Source organism: Mustelus asterias, chromosome 1, assembly GCF_964213995.1.
Source record: "Mustelus asterias chromosome 1, sMusAst1.hap1.1, whole genome shotgun sequence".
NCBI lineage: Eukaryota > Metazoa > Chordata > Chondrichthyes > Carcharhiniformes > Triakidae > Mustelus > Mustelus asterias.
The window spans coordinates 110,517,993-110,538,983 of NC_135801.1; the positions used below are offsets into that span (position 1 = coordinate 110,517,993).

At 42.1% G+C, this 20,991-nt stretch overlaps 1 protein-coding gene across 1 annotated transcript in view; it reads right to left on the bottom strand.

Annotated features, from left to right (window-relative positions):
- The window catches only part of LOC144496014 (gamma-aminobutyric acid receptor subunit gamma-1-like), a 34,170-nt gene extending 19,080 nt beyond the window's left edge, over positions 1-15,090 (bottom strand). Inside the window, exons 1-3 of the mRNA XM_078216976.1 lie at positions 14,963-15,090; positions 9,408-9,490; positions 3,769-3,906 (exon numbers count right to left, since the gene is read on the bottom strand). Coding sequence (XP_078073102.1) covers positions 3,769-3,906; positions 9,408-9,490; positions 14,963-15,090 — 349 coding nt within the window. The remainder of the gene's footprint in view (positions 1-3,768; positions 3,907-9,407; positions 9,491-14,962) is intronic.
- Between the last annotated feature and the right edge of the window lie 5,901 nt (positions 15,091-20,991).

Here is a 20,991-nt window from a genome sequence, read left to right on the forward strand (position 1 = left end):
TGCCAAATGAACAGACAATGAGCTTGTTGACAAGATTCATTGATCTCAATTTCAAATATGGTAGGTTTCCAGTTCTCAGGGAAATTGCTGAAGGCAGGAACAGAGATGTAAAAATGGCTGACTGACCGGCTGTACTAATTCCCATGCCTCCCGAATTCCGTAATGTGGGAAAATAAATTAATTTGGTAGGAAGAATAGAATATTTTTCAAGAAGTGGGAAACTATTGAATGTTGGTGCTCAGAAACATCTTCATACTCAGACTCGGAAGACAAATGATATGTTGGCCATTATTGCAAAGGATTGAGGTACAAGAGTAAAGAGGTCTTCCTTTTTTGCAGGTTTTAATGAGACCTTACCTTGAATATTGTGTACAGTTTTGGTCTCAGTACCTAAATAAGGATATAATTGTCTTAGGGAGGGTGCAATGAAGGTTCACTAGATTGCTCCTTGGAATAAGATCATCCTAGGAGAAGAGATTGAGTATAGTGGGCCTTTCCACTGTGTAGTTTAAAAAGTGAGAACTAATCATATTGAAACATGTAAGATTCTGACAGGGCTTGAGAGGATAGATGGCGAGAGACTGTTCAGTGGTTTTGGTTAAGAGACAGTTCAGATGAAGACAGTCCCAACAGTACAGCTCCCACTTTTCCCAGTACTGGGGCCAGTGCCCGATGAATCAAAACCCATTCCTCCCACACCAATCCTTGGGCCATGCATTAAACTCTCTAATTGTATTTACCCAAGGCAAATTATCTCATGGTTCAAATACTAGTCCAGAGATGATTAATTTTGATTTGTTGCTTTTTAATTTAATCCCTCGCTGCTTAAGCTCTCTAAGCAGAACCTTTTTTGTAGTCCCATGTCATTGGTACCTATCTGGATCATGACAAATGGATCCATTGCAAGTTCCTCTCCTGCCCAGAATAGATGCCCAAACCCAGACATTGGATGGGCAACACAACCTTCTGGACTCACATTCTTAGCTGCAGAGAACTGTGTCTATCCTGCTGACTATACTGTCCCCAGCTACGATGGCATTCCTACAAACTCCCCCTGCTTCAATGGCTTCCTGTACTGTGCTGCCATGGTTAGTTCAATCCCCCATCCTGCAGCTCCTCTTCTCATCTATTCAAGCTGCAAGAACCTCTAATCTGATGGACAACTGAAAGGGCTGGGGCTCTTCCATTTGTACCTTCTCAATCCAGCTACCTGTCTCACCCACAGTCACATCCTCCTATCCCTGGCCATGAACCAACTCAAACAATCCTATCCTAAGGGTGTGACAACCTCCAGGAACAAAGTTATTTTCCTCATCCCTCATGTATCGTAGTGTCTGCAGATCAGTCTCCAGCTCAATGATTCTGAGCTGAAGTTATTCCAGTCACAGGTATTTACTGCAGATGGGCGGCACGGTGGCGCAATGGTTAGCACTGCTGCTCACAGCGCCAGGGACCTGGGTTCAGTTCCAGCCTCGGGTCACTCTGTGTTGAATTTGTACATTCTCCCCATATCTGCATGGGTTTCCTCCGGGTGCTCCAGTTTCCTCCCACAAACCAAAAATGTGCGGGTTAAATTGATTGGCCATGATAAATTGCCCCTTACTGTAAGGGGATTGTAAATGCAGGCTTGATGGGCCAAATGGCCTCCTTTTGCATTGTAGATTCTATGAAATCTGTGTTTTCCCTGGATCACACAGGTGTCCATGTTCTCCCACATTCTGCGCCCATCACACATCACTTGCCCTGCCATTTTTGTAGCATAATAAGACCATAAGACCACAAGACATAGGAGCAGAATTAGGCCAGTCGACCCATCGAGTCTGCTCTGCCATTCAATCATGGCTGGTACTTTACTCATCGCCATTCTCCTGCCTTTTCCCCATAACCCTTGATCCCCTTATTAATCAAGAATCTATCTATCTCTGTCTCAAAGACACTCAATGACCTGGCCTCCACAGTCTTCTGCGGCAGAGCATGCCACAGATTCACCACTCTCTGGCTGAAGAAATTCCTCCTCATCTCTGTTTTAAAGGATCATCCCTTTAGCCTGAGGTTGTGCCCTCTGGTTCGAGTTTTTCATACTAGTGGAAACATCCTCTCCACGTCCACTCTATCCAGGCCTCGCAGTATCCTGTAAGTTTCAATAAGATCCCCCTCATCCTTCTAAACTCCGAGTACAGACCCAGAGTCAGACTCAGTCAGAGCATTCAGTTAATTACTTTACTGATTAAATTTTAATTAATATGTCTCTAGCCATACCTTTGTTTATATTCTTATTATTTCAATAAACGTTTGACCTACCCCAGTGTAATATATTCATTAAGATAAATAGGAAATATCCACTAGCCAATCTAGTAAGCTTTACTACTATTAGTAAACCTTATTATTACTAATAAAACATTACAATTGCAAAAATTACCTCGGTTTTGAAAGATAAAACAGAAACATACAATCAATCAACCACCGGTTTTCCTGTGACTTCACACTTTGATTTTTCTCAGAATGTGTGATAGGATTGGATTTGACAAATAGTTCTTTAAAGTGCTGTCGTCTGTTCCCGGGTCCTCTTCTCTCTCGATCCTTTGCGTGCTGCTGTCTGTCTTTAGTTCCTCCTCTCTCCCGTTCTTTCAAGTGCTGTTGTCTATCTCCAAATCCTTCACTGCCCCACTCTTTCAGGTGCTGATGTCTGCCTCCATGTCTTCCTCTCTCCCATTCTTTTAGGTGTGTCTGTCTCTGGGTCCTCCTCTCTTTCCCTTTATCAGGCACTGCTGTGTGGCTCCACTCTCCCTCTCTTTCGGATGCTGTTCATAGAATCATAGAAACCCTACAGTGCAGAAGGAGGCCATTTGGCCCATCGAGTCTGCACCGACCACAATCCCACCCAGGCCCTACCCCCATATCCCTACATATTTACCTGCTAATCCCTCTAACCTACGCATCTAAGGACACTAAGGGGCAATTTTAGCATGGCCAATCAACCTAACCCGCACATCTTTGGACTGTGGGAGGAAACCGGAGCACCCGGAGGAAACCCACGCAGACACGAGGAGAATGTGCAAACTCCACACAGACAGTGACCCGAGCCGGGAATCGAACCCAGGTCCCTGGAGCTGTGAAGCAGCAGTGCTAACCACTGTGCTACCGTGCCGCCCTGTTCGCTGTTGCCTGTCTCTGGGTCTTCCTTCTCTCCTGCTCTTTCGGGTGCTGTTGTCTTGTCTCCTGGTCCTCCTGTCTCCAGCTCTTTTCCTTGTGGTCGAACGTTTACCTATGCCACCTGTCTGGAAACTGCCAGAATCAGGAGCCATGCTGATTTTGAACTCTGTCTGATTCTGCTTCCTGATTTTACTGAGTTTTGTGTCTCAATACAATTTTTTCCAACCCTATTCTGAAAGTACTGCCCTTTCCTGATATCCATGTATTATATAGAATATATATGTACACACAAGCATGTCTATCAGGAAATTCTGCAGAGCGTCAGTATTTCAGGCCCTAATACAGTTTTCTATTTCTCAGTCCAGGTCTGCAGAAACTTGTGAAAATCCTACTGTTAGGCTGGTAAAATCATATAATTCAATACAGATTAGAGAGCAAACCACCTCTTTTCGATCTTTATCATGCAATGCCACATTTGACAACCCACTTACCAACTGAGATACCTTTCTGAAATATTTTATTGTTTTGTGAGAACGCAATCACACTTTACATCGCAAAAAAAATATTTACAGTAAAGATAATACTCTTGCAGAAATGTTGCTGCGTTTTTCTCACCAGATTGTGTATGCATTACATCAGTGGTGTTTCGGAATCCATCAAACGCAAACTGGTAAAGCCTCCAATGTTTTTGATGAACGATTTCAACTGGGTCGTGCTTCCAGCGGTACATAATTTCATTTGTCGGGTACCCATCTGCAAATGACGTTTATGAGATGTAGAGAAACAACAAGACATTAACTTATGCTGACTTCAAAAGTCTACTTCAAAAGCAAATGCCTTAAGCCACTGGACAGATTTTCTGCTTGTATCTTTTTAGGCTCCCGGGTGTAATTTGAATGGTGTGCAGTGCGAGATACCTTGGCATCTGTTCCACAGCGAAATGATCACCCCAGCCACTTCTGGCACTAGGGGGTGACGTCATTCTTAACTCCAATTTCAACCTCAAACAATTTGACAGAAGAATCACAGAATCCCTACAGTACAGAAGGAGGCCATTCGGCCCATCGAGTCTGTACTGACCACAATCCAACGCAGGCTCTATTCCCGTAACCCCACACATTTACACTGCTAATCCCCCTGACACCAGGGTTAATTTAGCATGGCCAATCCACCTAACCTGCACATCTTTGGACTGTGGGAGGAAATCAGAGCACCCGGAGGAAACCCACGCAGACATGGTGAGAAAGTGCAAACTCCACACAGACAGTGACCCAAGGCCAGAATTGAACCTGGGTCCCTGGCGCTGTGAGTATACAAGATTATGAAGGGTATAGATAGGGTGAACAGTGGGAAGCTTTTTCCCAGGTCGGAGGTGACGATCACGAGGGGTCACGGGCTCAAGCTGAGAGGGGCGAAGTATAACTCAGACATCAGAGGGACGTTTTTTACACAGAGGGTGGTGGGGGCCTGGAATGCGCTGCCAAGTAGGGTGGTGGAGGCAGGCACGCTGACATCGTTTAAGACTTACCTGGATAGTCACATGAGCAGCCTGGGAATGGAGGGATACAAACGATTGGTCTAGTTGGACCAAGGAGCGGCACAGGCTTGGAGGGCCGAAGGGCCTGTTTCCTGTGCTGTACTGTACTGTTCTTTGTGAGGCAGCAGTGCCACTCCACTTACCAATTGAGATACTAGAAAATCTGTTCCTCATTGGCTATGTCAGGCGCTGCTTGTTGACAAGGTCAATGGCGGGCCTTAGGCAGCCATTCACTAGCTGCTTCCAGGTAACCAACACAATTTGATACCTTGACATGCAGTTGGTACCAGGAGCAATTCAACGTGACCTGCCGCACCGCACTTCAGCCAGCTTTATGGCTGAGTGATAAACTATTTTAATTAAATAGGAATAAATGCCTTTGTGTAATGAAAGACTAACCCCCATTTTTTTGCCCAATCAGCTGCCAAAGTTACTGAACCCTGATGGAAAGTTACAGCTAATCCTTTCATTTGATAGAATTTCAGGACCAATGTCCATAGATGCAAACAAACATTAGCAGTTGCAGTGTAATATACAAATATAAATGATATCAAATTCTGGACTGGTGTTACTTGGAAGTAAGGTCATCACAATAAAAATAAAATGAATTTCTCTTCTCCTATGATGAGTGAAAAAAAAAGCTTGCCTGACATTTTCTCATGAAGTCAATGGCAATACATTTTGATCTTCAAGCCGATGGAATGAATTTTTAGACACTTTCATGAATGGACAAGAAATCCCCTTTGCTCATTAGCACCCAGGCAGTGAAGATCAGAAGGCTTATTCAAATGTCTCGTTAAAACATGGAGACATCAGAATTATTGGCTGGAAATCATAACATGAGTTTACAAACTATTTCTCAGAGCCTGGGAGACTAATTATTTGTGCTAGTGATTCAAGCAAATTCTATATTTGTAAACGATTAAATTGGAACTCCATCCCTCAATGAGTTCAACTTGGAGTAAAGTCTTGTTCAGAAAAGATGTCACGGATCTTGAACAAAGTTCCCTCAAACTTCTGCTTGCTGCACTTTGGATTGTTGTCACATCTTAAAGGGAATGTAGCGTCAATTAAGCTTGTTTTTTTCCCTGTGTGGCACATTCCCATATGTTTCCTGACTATATGCAACTTAGAGGGAATGCTTATCCTGAGTGAATACTTTTGGATATTTTCAATTCAATTCCAAAATTGAGCAAAACAAAATGTACCATGAACGGATCATGGATTTAGCATTGTCTTTTTGGAGACAGAGGAATGAAGTGGGAAATGAAAATGAAATACAAACAGAAAGTGCTGGAAAAACTCAGCAGGTTTAGCAGCATCTGCGAAAAGAGAAACAGAGTTAATGTTGAGTCCAATGGCAGATGGTGGAATTTGAATTCAATAAAAAATCTGAATTAAAAGTTGATTGTTTGGTTCACTATTGGGAAGGAAATCTGCCATCCTTACCTCATCTGGCCAACATGTGATTCCAGACACACAACAATGTGGTTGACTCAAACCATTAAAAAAAATCTAAAAGGATTGAAATCTGTTGGCTCTGCAACATACACCTTACTAGGTTAGTGCCAAAATTGGGAGAACTGTCTCACAGCCGAGTCAAGCAATAGCCCGACATACTCATTGAATCATATTTTACTGATAATGTCCCACCACCATCAGCATCCCTGGGTATGTCCAGCTTGCAGGACGGATGAGGCAGAGAGGTGGCAGCACAGTGGCATATAGTGGGGAGGGAGTTTCCCTGGGAATCATCAACATTGAATCCAGACCCCATGAAGTCTCAGGTTAAACATGGGCAAGGAAGCCACATATTGCACCCCCGACTCCCCACCCTCAGCTGATGAATCAGTACTCCTCCATTTTGAACACCATTTGCAGGAAGCACCAAGGGTGACAAGAGTGCAGAATATAATCTGGATAGGGGACTTCAATTCCCATCACCCAAAATAACTCAGTAGTACCGTGGCAGACTGAGTTAGTTGCCGGAGTCCTAAATGGCGTCACTGTTAGATTGGGTGGCCACACTACACTCCCACAGATGCACCTGTTCATCGCAGTGTTAGTAGAAGTGTCCACCACACATGCATTGTGGAGACAAAGTCCCTCCATCATGTTGTGTGACAGTACCACCATGCTAAATGGGATAGACAAATCTAGCAAATCAAGGCTGGACAACCATAAGGTGCTGTGCGGAAGAGGAATTGTACTCAACCACATCTGTAAACCTCATGGCCCAAAATATCTCCCACTTTACCATTACCAACAAGCCAGGTTCAAGGAAGAGTACAGGAGGGCATTGCAGGAGCAGCACCAGACAAACCGAAAGGACTCTGGCGAAGGGTCATACAGAAATTGAACTGGACTAGCCATATAAATATTATAGCTACAAGTATGGCTTCCCCTTCTCAACCTTGCCTCTCACCTGATGTGTGGTGATCCTCAGGTTAAATCACCACCAGTCAGCTCGCCCCTTCAAAGGACAAAGCAGCCTATGGTTATCTGGGACTATGGCGACTTTACCTTTTACCTTACTTTATGGCTACAAGAGTAGGTCAGAGACTCGGAATCCCATGGCCCATAACTACCCAAAGCTTGTCTTCCAAGGCACAAATCAGGGGGCGATTCGCCCAAAAAAATTCGAAGTGTCGAATTCGCATGAAAACTGGAGTAAATCCTGCTGGATTTTTCAGCATGTGACAATAATAAATCAAATCAAATAAATAATTGAAAAAGACAGGACAGGTTGAGAGCACAGTTAATAAAGCATAGGGGTATAGAGTACAAAGCCAAATAGGTTATGTTAAGACTGTATAAAACATTGGTTTGGCCTCAACTGGAATATTCTGTCCAGCTTTGGCACTACACTACACTACACAGGAAGGATGGGACGATATTCAAGAGGGTGCAGAAAAGATTCATGAGAATGGTTCCAGAGATAAGGAACTTTAGTTATGTAAAAAGATTAGAGAAGTTGAGACCATTCTCCTTGGATAAAAAAAGTTTGAAAGGAAATTTGGTGGAGGTGTTCAAAATCATTAGTGGTCTGGACAAAGTAGATAGGGCGAAACTGTTCCCATTGGTGAAAGCATCAAGAACTAGAGGTCACAGTTTTAAAATAATTGGCAAAAGAAGCAATGGTGATATCAGGAAATATTTGCCACACAGTGAGCTGTTCGTCAAATAATAAGAAATAGGAGCAGGAGTGGAATTCTGCCCAACGGGCCTCCTCCACCATTCAATAAGGTCATGGTTGATCTGAATGACCTCCACTCCACTGTCTTTCCTCCAGAACTCTGAACTCCTGTGCTGATCAAAAATCTATCTAACTCAAACTTGAATATATTTAATGACTCAGCCTCTGTTGGTCTCTGGGGTAGAGAATTCCAAAGACAATTAATGCTCTGAGAGAAGAAATTTTCCTCATCTTCATCTTAAATAAAAGATCCCTTATTTTTGAACTGTGCCCCTAGTTCTAGATTTCCCTATGAAAGGAAACATCCTCCCAGCATCTATCGATAAGATCTAACAAGATCACTTCTCATTCTTTTAACCGCCAATGAGTATAGGCCCAATCGGCTCAACCTTTCCTCACAAGATAAATCCTCATCCGAGAAATTAGCCCACAGAATGTTCTCTAAATTATTTCCAATGCAAGTACTGAAGTACCAATACCAAAACTTCACATAGTACGCTAGGTATGGTCTCATCAATGTCCTGTGCAGTTGTAGCAAGACTTCCCTATTTTTATACTCCATTCTCCTTGCAATAAAGGCCACATTCCATTTGCCTTCATAGTCACTTGCTGTACCTGCATTGTACAGCAAGTGACTATTTTTGTGACTATTTTGTGATCCCAGATCCCTCTGTAATGCAGCATTTTACAGTCACTCTCTCCATTTCAATAATTTTCTGCTTTCCAAATCTTCCAACCAAAGTGCAGGATCTCACATACTCCCCACATTATATTCCATTATGTTCCATTAGCCAATTTACTTCCCAACTCACATAACCAGACTCGGATCTAGAATGCATTGCCTGAGCGTGTGATGGAAGCAGGGTCAATTGAGGCTTTGAAAATGAAAATGGATCATTATCTGAAAATGAGAAACAGAGGAATTCGTATCATGTGAATTGGCCTTTCAGAGAACCAGTACAAGCATGATGGGCCGAATGACCTCCTTCTGTGCTGTAACCATTCTATGCGTCTGTTTTTCCTAAAACTAAATGCATAGTCTCCAGAAATCCAGAATTGGTAAGAGTCATCTTAATACAAAAATGATGAAAACATTTTGTTCACATTAATCATTGGAGGAAAAAGAACAATTGCTTTCTACTAACTGAAAGAGATTTGTTGAAGTATTCGCATTAAATAACAAGAGCTTTACTCATTATTCTAAAATAACAATCATCATTTCTTTCACACTGTAGTGCACTTTGGGTATTTTCAGATTAGATAGGTTACTTTGTCACAAGCACGTGACCAGCATGAAGGATGCGAACATGTTAAGGCAATAAAGCAATGGTGCTTCGAAAGATCACTGATTACAAGTAGGCTGCAATGCACCATCAAATTCATTTAGGCCATTATACACTGAAGATAATGGCCCATCGATTACTTGATGCACCTTCCCAGTAATTTGCTGTTATTGTAGCATTATTTATATCCCAAATTATTTTGTATTGAAAGTAAAGGTGCACATTATGCAACACTTACAGCTCGAGAATGCCAGAGGGCAGGAATGATGATCCATCGGAAAGTCATGGAGCTGAAGGTAGCATTCAGCATTGATGGTCAATCTAATATGACAAATAAGAAAGGAATTAACAAAATGATCAATTTTCTCCATTCTAAGTTATTAATTTTACTGATTTAAGATGCACTTTAATGAAAATGTTTTTTGTTAAACTTGACCATTTGGTATTGTAGTGGTGATGTTTAACTCAGAAACTTTCCACAGAACACACCAGTGTTGCAGGACTTTTCAAAGTGACCATTGTTATAAAACAGCCATCTTAGACCACCATAACAATAGCCTCATGAATATATTAGGTCCATATAGCTTATATAGAACAAGAAGGTAAATAGATAAATAACAACAGATTTAATCATAGGGCTGGATTTGACAGTTTTCAGCCCATCTGACCAACCCATCTATAGTTTGCTGTAACCTACAATCTTCTTTTTCACTATTAACTACCCCACCAATCTTGGTGTGATCTGCAAATTTACTTAATACTCCTCTCATATTATTATCTATATCATTTATATATATAACAATAAGGGACCCAGTATTGAATCCTGTGGTATGCCCCCAGACATCGGTCTCCAGTCACTTAAACAGCCTTCTCCAAAGGGAGGTCCCTTTGTATCGTATTACTAAGCCGGTTTTAGATCCACCTTGCCAGGTTTCCCTGAATTCCATGTGTTTCAACTCTTTCAATCATTCTCCCATGTGGGACCTTGTCAAAGGCTTCATTAAAATCCATGTAAACTACATCAACTGCACTTCCCTCATCCACACCCACTAATCACTTTTTTGAAGAACTCTATCAAATTTGTTAAGCATGACTTGCCTATGACAAAGCCATGCTGACTATCCCTAATCTACTCATGCTTTTCCAAGTGGAGATTAATTCTCTCCTTCAGAGCTTTCTCCAATAGTTTCCCTACCACTGACATGAGATTCACTGGTCTGTAGTTCCCTAGATCATCTCTAAAAAGTGGTTCCACTTCTTGAAACGTGGAACCACATTGGCCATTCTCCAGTCCTCTGGCACCTCCTCCATGGTAGTCATGATGTGGAGATGCCGGCGTTGGACTGGGGTAAACACAGTAAGAAGTCTCACAACACCAGGTTAAAGTCCAACAGGTTTATTTGGTAGCAAATACCATAAGCTTTCGGAGCGCTGCTCCTTCGTCAGATGGAGAGGAAATGTGCTCTCAAACAGTGCACCGAGACACAACATCAAGTTACAGAATACTGATTAGAATGCAAATCCCTAAAGCCAGCCAGGTCTTAAAGGTTCAGACAATGTGGGTGGAGGGAGCATTAAACACAGGTTAAAGAGATGTGTATTGTCTCCAAACAGAACAGCTAGTGAGATTCTGCAAGCCCAGGAGGCAAGCTGTGGGGGTTACTGATAATGTGATATAAATCCAACATCCCGGCTTACACACGACAGCGCAGAGTCGCTGAGCAGAAACTGATAGCCAAGTTCCGCACACATGAGGACTGCCTAAACCGGGATGTTGGATTTATGTCACATTATCAGTAACCCCCACAGCTTGCCTCCTGGGCTTGCAGAATCTCACTAGCTGTTCTGTCTGGAGACAATACACATCTCTTTAACCTGTGTTTAATGATCCCTCCACCCACATTGTCTGAACCTTTAAGACCTGGCTGGCTTTAGGGATTCGCATTCTAAGCAGTATTCTGTAACTTGATGTTGTGTCTCTGTGCACTGTTTGAGAGCACATTTCCACTCCATCTGACGAAGGAGCAGCGCTCCGAAAGCTTATGGTATTTGCTACCAAATAAACCTGTTGGACTTTAACCTGGTGTTGTGAGACCTCCTCCATGGCCAGAGAGGAATTGAAAATATATGAATGCATTAGCACATATTTCCAATTCACTACTACCTTTGTGAATAATGATCTGCAAAACTTAATTTTCACTTGGAAAGCACAGAAACATTGAGGTTTCCTCCCCATCAAGCAGAACATTGGATGAATTTTATTCATATCGGCTTGTCTGCATTGGCAGCCTTAAGATCCTACAAAGTAATGCTTTTAATTGTCTTCATATCCATGAAGTCTATTATCCTACATTGCAACCTCTTTGTTTTGTTAGTTTACTGCTCCCACTATTTCTTTTGTTATCTGCTAAAACTCTTGCCCCAAATTTTGATTGACATACTAATGTCTCCTCTTCCTGATGAGGTACCTTGGGACCTTATGCCCTTTTGCTTTAATTCATCCTCATGAGAGCAACACTGGCAAGGTTGACATTTCCCTTGAAAAGGTGACAATGGCCTTTCTTCTCAAATTGCTGCTGTCTATGGTGAAGGTGTCCTCATAATGCTTAGTTGTGGTGCACCATGATTTTGCCTTAGCAATGACAAAGGATGGTGCATGACTTGGAGATAAATATGGAGGCGGTGGCATTCACATAAACCTGCTCCCTTATTCTTCAACTTAGTGGAAGTCACAGACCTGTCAGAGAAGCCTTGGCAACCTGTTGTAGTGCTGCACATGTACTCCTGTGGAATGTGATGAATGGGGTTTCAATCAAATGCAGTATGTTGTCCCGAATGGTGTTGAGCTGCTTAGTGATGTTGCAGCTGTATCCATGCAAGCAATTGGAATGCTGTCCATCAAACTCTGATTGGACCTCAATAGGTGGTGTAAAGGATTTGGAGAGGTGGAAAATAAGCCACTTGTCACAGGATATCCATCCTTTGACATGTGTGAGTAGCAGCAGCATTTGTGTGATTGGTCCAGTTGAGTTTCTGGTCAATGTGGTTATGGACAGGAGAGAGGCAAATTATACTTCTTTATCCTCTCAACATTGGTCCACAAGCAGAGCTGTTTTTGAATTATTTTTGAAGTAGCCTATGGCATACCTTATGTGGTCCAACTTTCTAACTAACAAGCAGCAAACTCTCTTTATGATGAACTCAGCAGGCTAGTTTATTTCACATATTCAAACTCGGGTTGGGGTGGGGTGGGGAGGTGTGCAGGGAAGTATTTGCAAACCGCACACATACACACACACACACACACACACACGCGTACACAAACACACGCGTACACAAACACACACACGTGTACACACACACACGCGTACACAAGCGTACACACACACGTGTACACACACGCGTACACACACGCGTACACACACACGCGCGTACACACACACGCGCACACACACGCGTACACACACGCGTACACACACACACGCGTACACACACACACGCGTACACACACAGTTCATGTGATTTCTAGAATCTGGAAAGTCAAATTTCAGAGGGTGTTTCCTTCATGGCAAGGTTCAGTCCATATGAGTTCCCGGTTGGAGCCAGCAACATGAAAATCCTTGAAATGAATGACAATGCAGCACAATGGAACCGCTGTGCTCAGACTGCTTAGCAAGCTATGATCAAAGACTTTTAAAATCAAACAAGCTTAGAGGAGTTGAGACATAGTGACCAGCTGCTTGGTCTGCTGGGACTCCCGCTGTATGCCCATTTTAAAAATAGCAAAAAAAAGACTGATGAACACAGTTTGGATTTCTTTCATGTCCTATTGACATAATACATGGTATGATAATGTAACTGGACAGAGTACTGGTGTGTGTTAGACTCTCCCAAGTTTATGTGAAGAATTCCAAATGGAGCAAACATCGACAAGCAGCCTTATTTCTGATCTTTTAAAGGCAGGAAGGCTACTGATGAAGAAGCTGAAAGTGGCTGTGTTTTTCAGTGATGTCCTGGCATTGAGGCGTTTAGTTGTCAACTGGTATAAAGTTGTGCTGTCTCATGAAGAGGTCTAGAGACTTGAATAATAATTGTTTATTAATAACACATAACTATGTACAAATAAACAGGATAAAGTTCGGCATAGGCACAATCCTCATGCCAACTTCTACCATGCTCATTACTGCACTCAATTACTCCCATGTGACTGTCTCGAATAGGAGGAGTAGGCCATTCGGCCCTTTGAGACTGCTCCCCATTCAATATGATCATGGCTGGTCCTAGGTGGTATCATTCCCCCGTCCCACATTAACCCTTACAGTCCCAAATGCTCAATGTGAAACTCTTGCACTGATACCCTGGGGTTGAGATGTTTGACTCTCAACAACCACAATGATCTTGATTTGTTGGAAATGTGATTCTAGTCACTAGAGTGTTTTCCCCCTAATCCCCATTGGCTGAAGTTTGATTAAAGGTCCTGGCATTAACAGTACTAGTTAAATGTACTTCATTGCTGCAGTCTTCCCTGGTGCCACTGTAGACTCAGTTCCATTTTCACATTCGTGGCTATCCTTAGGTAATAATAGTTTCTCCTCTTTTCAGGCCTCTAGCATGTCTTTGCCAGTTCAGATGCACTCATGAATACATGTCCAAACAGGAGTACACTGAACTTGTGACCCACAATTTTGACCACAAAAGTTCATCCTGCTTTTCATGAAACCAGTCTTTTTGTGTTGCCAGATTAGGGTCAGTTAAATAGGGATGGAAAGAAGTGGAATTGATCATTGCTTTAGTATTCTAATTTCCTCACTGCACAAAATTTACAGCCTATTTGAAAATATTTGTGATCACGCACTTCATTAAAATCCTTGATAAGTGCAAAAATGAGAAATGGATCATTGGCCTGACCAGGTTCTATTGAATTTGTGATACATAATTTAATACAAGTGCACCCGTCAGTCTGAGTGGCCAGCTGCTGCTCCTGCACAGAAACGGATCAAAAAATTTCTAAAGGAAAAGAAAATCATGAAAATGTTTTACCTCACACATAAAATTATGACTGCAATCAGGAAAATAATTAACTCTTTCTATTAGAAGTCATTTGGCTTGCGGTTTTACAGATAATAGAGTTGTTGCATTTAAAATTAAGCCAATGTCTGATTATCAACAAGAACTGAAGTCATTTGCTAAACAAAGCCCAAAGAGTTTTGTGAGCATTTGCAATTTTCTCTTAAATATTACTGAAAACCTGGGCCGGAATTCTCCAACCTCGTCCGCGGCTGGGATTCTCCAGTCCTGCTGCTATGAATAGAGTGTTGGCTGAGTGCCAAATTCGCCATTCTCACTGGCAGCGATGGCAGGGCGAGAGAGATTGGAGAACTCCGATCCTTATTTCAAGTTCCCTATTTAGAACTTATTTGTTTATTCCAGAAGAATTTCAAGACTCGAATTAGGTTGATGCCCCTGACATTAGCTCCTTAGTCAATGACACTTAATAAAAGAAACCCTCAACTTAAAAATGAATACTTAAAGTAATGTTGCTGGCAAGCATTTTAGTGCATAAATAGATTATCAGTATATTTGTAAAACCATAAGTCAATTGATTCCTAACAGATTCTGCACAGCTCCCAATAGACACCAGTTTACAACCACAATGACACATTGGATTTTTAAAACCCTGAGCTTTTGTGTCAATTCTGAGATCTTCCTTTTAGCTGTAAGGAGGTGGAACTGCAGCATTCGCAGCTAACTGGTTCATCCACCGCAATTAAGCATGTCATCCAACTGTCTTACCTTAGTGTATACAATATTTTTCCATCATTCCTGATTCGTAACAATCGATTGGGAGTTGTTATCCAGTGAGCATCCGATTTTCTGGAGTTTCGGAAAAATGTGTCCGGAATCCAGATTTTGCCAACCATGTTACTATTGAGCAGGAGAACCTTCATTGTACCATTAAATTTCAGTCTGCTATCGAACCAAGACTGTGCAAAAAATATGTCAATGGTATATTCCTGAAAATAAATCAGATACTTACATTATATATATATATATATATACACACACATACCAGATATTTCAACCTAATATTAAACCTTGAACTAAATCGCTTTGAGCGATTTAAGTCACATCGTTTTCATGTGCTTAGCAATTTCCCAGGTTTCCACAAATTAAAAACTTCAGCACATTAATAAAATGTCATGGACAGGTTTTCGACACAAAATTGTATTCTGCACTGAAGCTAACTTTAGAGTAATATCGAGACCAACATGTTCTAAACAATAAACCAAATATTTCACTTGTTTACAAAAATATTCAACTAATAAATGGAAACCAGTTTTAAAGATCATTCCAAAAAGGTTTTAAAAAGCCTACACTGAACTTCATGAATGCAAATGAAAAGTGCAAAAACAAACCTTATTAATCTCTTCAGAAACATAGGAAGCATTGAACATGATCAAACAACTGAATGGGATTTACTTCCAACGTAACGCTTGTGAATTAATGTCAGTGAATGAGGTAACTTGTAGCATAATAAGACTTGCATTGATCTGGTGCATCAAGAGGTAAGCAGAATTGTAAATGTGTCCTGTTTGATTGTGGCTCATCGGTGAGACTGAGAACATGTAAAGCAGGAATTTTCAACACATCTTCTGAATATATGCACTCTGCGATTTCACCTGGCTGTGATGGCAACACAAAAATATCTCACATAGATCCTGACTACCTATTCTATTTCTCTTCCTGTTTATAAACTGGCTTCTAAATTTGACGCTGCAACAAGCACAAGAGCATTCCGAAGGTCAGAGCAATACGTTTTATGTAAATTATTAATGCTTTTTATGTTAATTGATGTGCTTTCAGACCATTTTCGGGATTGCACATCTCGTTCTCAATTGGCAGTAGGTTAAAAATCTTTGATCTATAAATGTTTAAACATTCAAACAAATGTACACAGATAGCTGCAGCACAGTCCGCTTAAATAGTTGTGCCTGCTGCAGCCAGAAATGAAGCCAAGCCCCAGAGATGCCCATCAGTTTTCAGGGGGTGGAATGGCTGCAGCTGAGCTTTAACTATGTCCCCTGTAATTATTTCTAATGTCTCCAGGACTTTGCAGTTGGTCTAAATCCAATTTTAATTAATAACAGAAGCAGCCATGGGGAAAAAGTCACTGGTGGGCGTAGTCTATAGGCCCCCAAATAATAACTTCAAGGTGGGACGGGCTATAAACGAACAAATAACAGATGCATGTAAAAATGGAACAGCAATAATCATGGGGGATTTTAACCTCCATATTGATTGGTTGACTCAAGTCGGACGCGGTGGACTTGAGGAAGAGTTCTTAGAATGCTGTCGCGATAGTTTCCTCGAACAGTATGTTGCAGAACCTACGAGGGAGCAAGCTATCCTGGATCTGGTCCTGTGTAATGAGACAGGTAAAATTAATGGCCTCCTTGTGAGGGATCCTCTTGGAGTGAGTGATCACAATATGGTTGAATTTCTAATACATATGGAGGGTGAGAAAGTAGGGTCGCAAACCAGTGTCCTCTGCTTGAACAAGGGGGATTACAATAGGATGAAGGTGGAGTTGGCTAATGTAGACTGGGAACACAGACTAATTGGTGGGACAGTTGAGGAACAGTGGAGGATTTTTAAGGAGATTTTTCTCAGTACTCAGCAAAAATATATTCCAGTGAAAAAGAAGGAATGTAAGAAAAGGGATAACCAGCCATGGATAACTAAGGAAATAAAGGAGAGTATCAAATTAAAAACCAATGCATACAGAGTGGCCAAAATTAGCAGGGAACTAGAAGATTGGGAAGGCTTTAAAAAACAACAAAGAACTACTAAGAAAGCAATAAAGAAAGGAAAGATAGATTCTGAAAGTAAACTAGCACAAAATATAAAAACTGATAGTAAAAGTTTTTACAAATATATAAAACGGAAAAGAGTGGCTAAAGTAAATGTTGGTCCCTTAGAAGATGAGAAGGGGGATTTAATAATAGGAAATGAAGAAATGGCCGAGGCCTTAAGCAAGTTTTTTGTGTCGGTCTTCACAGTGGAGGACACAAATAGCATACTAATAATTGACGGTCATGGGACTGTAGGGGGTGAGGACCTTAAAACGATCACTATTACTAAAGAGGTAGTGCTGGATAGGCTAATGGGACTAAAGGTAGACAAGTCCCCTGGTCCGGATGGAATGCATCCCAGGGTACTAAAAGAAACAGCAGAAGAAATAGCAAATGCATTAGTTGTAATTTATCAAAATTCACTGGACTCTGGGGAGGTGCCAGCTGATTGGAAAACAGCTAATGTAACGCCACTGTTTAAAAAAGGCAGGTAACTACAGGCCGGTTAGCTTAACATCCGTAGTTGGGAAAATGCTGGAATCTATCATTAAGGAAGAAATAGCAGGACACCTGGAAAAGAATGGTTCAATCAAGCAGACGCAACATGGATTCATGAAGGGAAAGTGTTTGACTAATTTACTGGAATCTTTTGAGGATATAACAAGTGTGGTTGACAGAGGGGAACCGGTGGATGTGGTGTATTTAGATTTCCAGAAGGCATTCGATAAGGTGCCTCACAAAAGGTTGCTGCATAAGATAAAGGTACACGGAGTTGGAGGTAAAGTGTTAGCGTGGATTGAGGATTGGCTATCTAACAGAAAGCAGAGAGTCGGAATAAATGGGTGCTTTTCCGGTTGGCAAACAGTGACTAGTGGCGTGCCGCAGGGATCGGTGCTGGGGCCTCAACTATTTACCATATACATAGACGATCTGGAGGAGGGGACCGAGTGTAGGGTAACAAAGTTTGCGGATGACACAAAGATGAGTGGGAAAGCAAATTGCGTGGAGGACACAGAGTCTGCAGAGAGATTTGGATAGGCTAAGTGAGTGGGCAAGGATCTGGCAGATGGAGTATAACGTTGGTAAGTGTGAGGTTATCCACTTTGGAAGGAATAATAGTAAAATGGACTATTATTTAAATGGTGAAAAATTACAACATGCTACTGTGCAGAGGGACCTGGGGGTCCTTGTGCATGAATCACAAAAACTCAGTTTGCAGGTGCAGCAGGTAATCAAGAAGGCAAATGGAATGTTGGCCCTTATCGCGGGAGGGATGGAGTATAAAAGCCACCGAGAACGGAGAATTTGAGCTCAGCCAAATCTCCATTCCCAGAAGCGGGATCAGAAGACCCCAACTGTGGACGAGGTCGGAAAAACCCGGCCTAGGCCCATAATTCCTAGAATTAAGGAGACCTAATTGAAATATGCAATATTCTTAAGAGGCTTGACAGGGTAGATGCTGGGAGAATGTTTCCCCTGGTTGGGAAAGCTAGAATGAGGAACTACAGTCTCAGAATAAGGAATCAATCTTTTAGAACTGAGCTGAGGAGAAATTTCTTCACTCAAAACATTACAAATCTTTGCAATGTGATACCCAAGAAAGCAGTGGACATTCAGTCATAGAATACATTCAAGACTGAGGTCAATAAATTTTGGATACTGCGGGAAGATGGGTTAGAAGTATAAGGTTAGTCATATTTGATGGTGGAGCAGGCTCAAAGATTCAAATGGCCTACTCCTGTTCCTATTTTTTAAGTTCTTAATTGTTAAAAATAACACTGGCAAGAAATGGCATTACTTAACAATAGCCTTTAGCCAGGCATAATCACAGATCTATGATAGGCAAACAAAGAGAAAAGGCTCACTGAAACTTGCTGCTGAATATGAAGATTCTTTAGGAATAATATTGTACAACAGTAGATGGTTAAGAGAATTGATCATTTTGTTCATAGTGCTGTGGTGATCCTGTTTTTCCTCAAAGTCTTGCATAATAGTACTTTGAGAAATAAAAATAAAATAGAGTGGTGATGAAGAAGCAGAGAGTTGTGCTACCATTGATTAATAGATAAACTCAATCATCCGTGTTGATCAGTTTACTAATCTCTTCTGCACCACTGCAAAAGTATTGACTGCAGAACAAACATGTGTTTGGGGGATCAAAGACTGAGTCACACCAAAACACAATCTCATAATTCTTCTAGCGGTTGCAACAGAAAAGAAAAGATCCGGGATCTCAGGTTTATGTGAATATATAAAATGTTGGGAAGTGCTCATTTTTAGGTACTAGGCAGCAGGTCACGCCATTGAAAACAACGGTTCTCAGGCTCTGCCAAGGACAGTGAAAACCTGAAGTCCCAAAGTGAACAAAGAACAAAGAACAATACAGCACAGGAACAGGCCCTTCGGCCCTCCAAGCCTGCGCTGCTCATGTGCCCAAGTAGACCATTCATTTGTATCCCTCTATTCCCAGTCTGTTCATGTGGCTATCTAGATAAGTCTTAAACGATCCCAGCGTGTCCGCCTCAATCACCTTGCTTGGCAGTGCATTCCAGGCCCCCACCACCCTCTGTGTCAAATACGTCCCCCTGATATCTGTGTTGAACCTTGCCCCCCTCACCTTGAACCTGTGACCCCTTGTGTTCGTCACCTCCGACCTGGGAAAAAGCTTCCCACTGTTCTCCCTATCTATGCCCTTCATAATTTTATACACCTCTATTAGGTCACCCCTCATCCTCCGTCTTTCCAGGGAGAACATCCCCAGTTTACCCAATCTCTCCTCATAGCTAAGACCCTCCATACCAGGCAACATCCTGGTAAACCTTTTCTGTACTCTCTCCAAAGCCTCCACGCCCTTCTGGTAGTGTGGCGACCATAACTGGACACAGTATTCCAAATGTGGTCTAACCAACGTTCTATGCAGCCGCAACATCATATGCCAACTTTTATATTCTAAGCCCTGTCCAATAAAGGCAAGCATGCCGTATGCCTTCTTGACCACCCTCTCCACCAGTGCTGCCACCTTTAAGGATCTGTGGACTTGTACACCCAGGTCCCTCTGTGTGTCGAGACTCCTGCTGGTTCTGCCATTTATTGTATAGCTCCCCCTTACATTAGATCTACCGAAATGCATCACTTCGCATTTATCTGGATTAAATTCCATCTGCCATTTCTCCGCCCAATGTTCCAGCCTATCTATATCCTGCTGTATTCCCTGACAATGTTCATCACTATCCGCAACTCCAGCAATCTTTGTGTCATCCGCAAACTTACTGATCACACCAGCTACATCTTCCTCCAAATCATTTATATATATCACAAACAGCAGAGGTCCCAGTACAGAGCCCTGCGGAACACCACTAGTCACAGACCTCTAACCGGAAAAAGACCCCTCCACTGCTACCCTCTGTCTTCTATGGCTAAGCCAGTTCTCCACCCATCTAGCTAGCTCACCTTTTATCCCGTGAGATTTAACCTTTTGCACCAGCCTGCCATGAGGGACCTTGTCAAACACTTTACTAAAATCCATATAGACGACATCCACGGCCCTTCCCTTGTCAATCGTTTCTGTCACCTCCTCAAAAAACTCAACCAAATTTGTGAGGCATGACCTCCCTCGTACAAAACCATGCTGGCTATCGCTAATGAGATTATTCAGTTCTAAATGCGCATATATCCTATCTCTAAGAATCTTCTCCAACAATTTCCCTACCATGGACGTCAAGCTCACCGGTCTATAATTACCCAGGTTATCCTTGCTACCCTTCTTAAATAACGGGACCACATTTGCTATCCTCCAATCCTCTGGGACCTCACCTGTGTCCAGTGAAGGGACAAAGATTTCTGTTAGAGGCCCAGCAATTTCATCTCTTGCCTCCCTGAGGAGTCTAGGATAGATGCCATCCGGCCCTGGGGATTTGTCTGTCTTAATGTTTCCTAAAAAACCTAACACTTCCTCCCTTGTAATTGAGA